This window comes from Bison bison, unplaced genomic scaffold, assembly GCF_000754665.1.
Source record: "Bison bison bison isolate TAMUID 2011002044 unplaced genomic scaffold, Bison_UMD1.0 scf7180017854252, whole genome shotgun sequence".
NCBI classification, from domain to species: Eukaryota; Metazoa; Chordata; class Mammalia; order Artiodactyla; family Bovidae; genus Bison; species Bison bison.
This window is the reverse complement of record NW_011484825.1, coordinates 20551-24836: the sequence shown is the minus strand read 5'-3', so window position 1 is coordinate 24836 and position 4286 is coordinate 20551. Positions and strand designations below refer to the sequence as shown.

Here is a 4286-nt window from a genome sequence, read left to right as displayed (position 1 = left end):
GAGGCGGGAGGTGAGTAGACCTTGGCCCTGGGCCTGCAGCTCCCCCACCCAGACCCTGCCCCCCGACCCCAGCTGCTGGGCCTGGAGGGCTGCATCAGATGCTTTTGCCCTAATAGACCGTTAGACCACCGCGGGGGGCTGAGCCCTGACAAGACAGCACAGGTTGGCAGTTCCAGGGGAAATCAAGGTGGTGCCAGGCTTCTGGGCTCTGCCTCTGTGACGACCTTGGCTTTTGCTTGTGCTCACTGATGGTACCCACAGCCTCACGTCACAGCGTGTCCTGAAGCAGGAAGAGAGGGAGGCTGGGCTTTGCCCATCTCTTTTTTGAGGGGAGGGAGGAAATGGGCCTGCTCTTTTCCAGGAGAGTCCCTTTCATCTTTCTGGCCAGAATGGACTCACAGACCCATTCCCAAAGCAGTCCCTGGCAAAGCGTAGGAGAACCCTGGTTGGTTTAAGCTAAACTTGCTTCATCCCAGGGGCTGGGGGAAGGTCCACTTTCCTTGGATTTCTTGCTGGTCATAGCTGAAAAATCTGTGTGCTCTCTTAGGAATGGATGTCTACTGGCTAGCCAGTGGCGCCTAGTGCAAGAGCCATGGTCATTTCAAGGACACGTTGTCTGTAGTCGTGGTCAGGGTTGTTGGCTGCCAGGAACAGAGGCCTGCTCACACGAGCTTAACTTCTAAACTACTATTAGTAACTTTTATTGACCACATACTATATTTTAGGCACTGGTCTAAGGCTAGGCAGTCTGTCATTTAATCCCCACTATAACTTCAATGAGATAGGTTCTGGGCTTATTCCCATTTAACAGATGAGGAGATTAAGTCCCAAGGGGTTGAGTTACTTCTCAGAATCACACACAGAGCTGTAATATTTTGAACCTAAAAGGAAGATTCATCGCAAGGATGTAACAGGCAGTTTCCTACCCATTCGAGAATGATCAAGAGTGGGAGAAGCACACACTCTGTCTGTCCCTGACGTGTGCGGTCCCCCTCCCTTCTCTTCTGGACCATCCTCAACTCTGTAGGGCCCCGGGTTGTTGACCCAGCTCTGACTCCATGACCTCTGCATTCAAGTGCTCATTCTCATCTCACAAGGGTCTTTGCTTTTTGGAGCAAAGTTTTGAGATTCAGAGAACGTGATGGGTGTCTGGCCAGCCGGTGCATTGGCTCCGAGGGTCATTTGTCTACCTCTGGTCCAATCCCTGTGGTCAGCAGAGGAGACATGTAGGACAAAGGCCACTCCTTCCAGACCTGGGAGTTGTGGGAGGGGGTTGTGCTGAAGGAAAGGCTGGGGAGCTCAGCCTGACCGATGTGACTGCTGCAGAACTGGGGCAGTGCCTTCACCTCTGCGTTAGAGCAGACCTTGGACATCATCTCATCAAGCCCCGTCCACAGCGAGAGTCTTCTGCGTGACACCCCTCCCACCTAGTGGTCTCAGCCTTTGGTTCAGTGTCCCCATTCCTCCAGAAGCAGCACGTCCTGTCTCTGGGCAGCTCTAGCCACTGTCAAGTTTTTCCGTTTGTCAAACCCAGATCATCGCCCTGCAGTTTCGACTCCTGGTTCCAAGTCTGTCCTCAGAGTGACCGAGCATGTCCTGTGCTTCTGAGGGACCTAAGCTTCAGTTTGCTCATCAGTAAAGTTAAGATAATAGCAGAGTGGCTGTGATGGTCAAACAAGATTAAAAAGTATTTAGCACAGATCCCCACACATAGTAAGTGCTCAATAAAGGTTAGCTACTAATTATTGGAAAAGGGACTGATCTCAGTGGATCCAAGCTTTAGAAAGAGTTTTGGGAGCTGAAAGAGAGGAAGCATACTCCCCGAGGACACTGAAGGCTTAGAGAGGCGTGGGGGGTCAGTGGATGGGGGCTCTGGGCATCCTGGCCAGAGGGTGACAGGCCCTGGCTCACTCCTGCCCCCAGAGGCTTTCCTGATTCCTGCCCCTTACTATGGAGCCATCACACAGCACGTGTATCTCTATGGCAACGTCCGACTGGTCTGTGTCTATCTGGACAGTGAGGTAAGAGTTTCTGGGACCCCCGGTGGGCCTGGACCTTCCTATAGGCCAGGATGTTCCTGCTTCTGAATTTGACAGTGGTCATGAGAGGAAGTCCATGCTGCAGGCTCTGGGATTATGGCCAGAAGGAGAATGGGGTCTCCCATTGGCCATGGCTGCCCTTGCCTGGGTGCCCTGGGGACATTTGATCTTTCAGCTCTGAGATCCCTAGGGTCTATGTAGAAGCCAAGGGCATCCCAGGGAGACCACACAGAAATGGTGGGGTGAGAACAGGGCAGAGCAGACCTCCACATGGAAGCTCAGGGACCCCAGTCAGAGGACCTCAGGGGGCTTTTCTCCAAACCTAAGAGCTGTGAGGCTGTCCCTGACCTGATGTGATGTGTGGGTAGCAGTTAGAAGGGAGTGACCCCTCACATCCTGTGTTTTCTGAGATTGTCCTAAGAGGAGGCTGGAGATGACAGTGGGGAGGTGAGACCCCAGCCTGCAGGTCCGGAGCGAGGTGACTGAATCTGGCTGGTGGTTTTTGTGGATCTTTTTCAGGTCACTGGGCTGGAAACACGCCCCTTCCAGCTCACAGTGGAGAAGCTGGAGATGGCCCTGCAAGGAGCTAATTCTGAGGTCTGGGGATCAAATTAAACCCAAGGCTGGAAGTGGGTGGCTCTGAGCAGGGCGGGGACCCCCTTCCTGTGGACCGATCTCCTAAGGAGAAGGGTTGAAACTCTATATTGGAGATGGGGATAGGGTGGTAGCATGGAACCATTCTGAGGGTCAAGAAGGAGCCTGCCCATAGAGGTCTTCCCACTAGAGAAAATCCCTGAGACTCTCAGTGTACAAAGAATCAACCAGGGAGCTTAATTAAAAACACTGCCCCCCACTCAGCCTGGGTCAAGCATGGAACTTGTAAGTCTGTGGTTCAACGATCTCTCTGGTGATTTGAATAGGTAGCCCCCTCGCTCTGAGGGGATCCTGAAGAATGGCAGAGACCAGTGGTTCCTGTCCAGTCCACTTTTCAGAAATCTATCAATCTCTCTTTTTTTTTTTAACCTTGGTCATAGAAGTCATACATGACCACTGTGGGAATTTTAAAAGCACAACCTCCCACCCATATTTCTACCAACAAAGGCAACTTCTACTGGTGTTTGGACATATTTCCCTCTGAGCTTTGGTCTCTGCATTTGTTTTCTTTTATATCTGATACGATGCTGCAGATATGATTCTTTGCCCTTCTTCATTTCATGTTGAGTGGTGAACAGATTTCCCCGGGATCCTGCCTAGTGCCCGGCCTATCCGGTGGGACTCTGTGGCCTTGGGGAGGAGCTGAGGGTCTCCTGCCCTACTGATGTTTCAGGGTGTGAAGGTCAAAGGCCTCATCCTCATCAACCCCCAGAATCCTCTGGGTGACATCTATTCCCCAGGGGAGCTGCAGGAGTACCTGGAGTTTGCCAAGAGGTGAGGTGCCCCACACTCATCCCACGAAGCCTGTGACAGGTTAGGGTTCTGATGTGAGCTTTGGTGTGGTGCCTGCTGCCCTCTTGGCCCCACTGTAAGTTTCTACCTGCTTCTACCCTTCCTGGCAGGAGAGTCGGGGGTGGGGGCGGGGAGCAGTGCTCTGGTGGGATGCTAGCTCTTTCTTTTTTGAAACAACAACGGTCGTTTGTTGCCCGTTCTAGGGGCCAGGCCCCTGCTAGCCCCTCACGCTCTCGCTTGTGTAATCCTTGCAGCAGTGCTAAGAGGTGCAGATATTGTCTTTATCCCAGTTGACTGAGCCTCAGAGTGAGGGGCGGAGCCAGCTGTGAATCTGGGTCTGTCTGTACTTAACTAGGTGTGAGTGTTAGTCACTCAGTTGTTTCTGACTCTCTGCAATCCCATGGACTATAAGCGCCCCCGGCTCCTCTGTCCATGGAATTCTCCAGGCAAGAATACTGAAGTGGGTTGCCATTTCCTTCTCCAGGCGATCTTCCCAACCCGGGGATCGAACATGGGTCTCCTGCATTGCAGGCAGGTTCTTTACCGTCTGAGACACTTAACTGCCTCACACCTAACTGTGTCCCTTCTGTAGAGGTGCCTGAGGGCTCTGCCTTCCCCCACAGTGCTTCAAAAGCCCCAGTGTCATCTCTGTTTGAAAAAAAAAAAAAGAAGAAGATGGATATTCTTGGAAAAAGCAAGTTCGGTAGCCCTGGGCTAGACTGTGGTCCTTCTGGATTTCTGACTCACTGCCATCCCACCCTGGGGGGGCGCATTTAACCAGCAAACCAAGCTCTCTCCCCG

At 52.5% G+C, this 4286-nt stretch overlaps 1 protein-coding gene across 1 annotated transcript in view; it reads left to right on the top strand.

The window, feature by feature from the left end:
- Positions 1-4286, top strand: part of ACCS (1-aminocyclopropane-1-carboxylate synthase homolog (Arabidopsis)(non-functional)) — a 22470-nt gene that overhangs the window by 12454 nt on the left and 5730 nt on the right. The window contains 4 exon segments of the mRNA XM_010856247.1: positions 1485-1506; positions 1890-2021; positions 2559-2636; positions 3367-3467. Coding sequence (XP_010854549.1) covers positions 1485-1506; positions 1890-2021; positions 2559-2636; positions 3367-3467 — 333 coding nt within the window.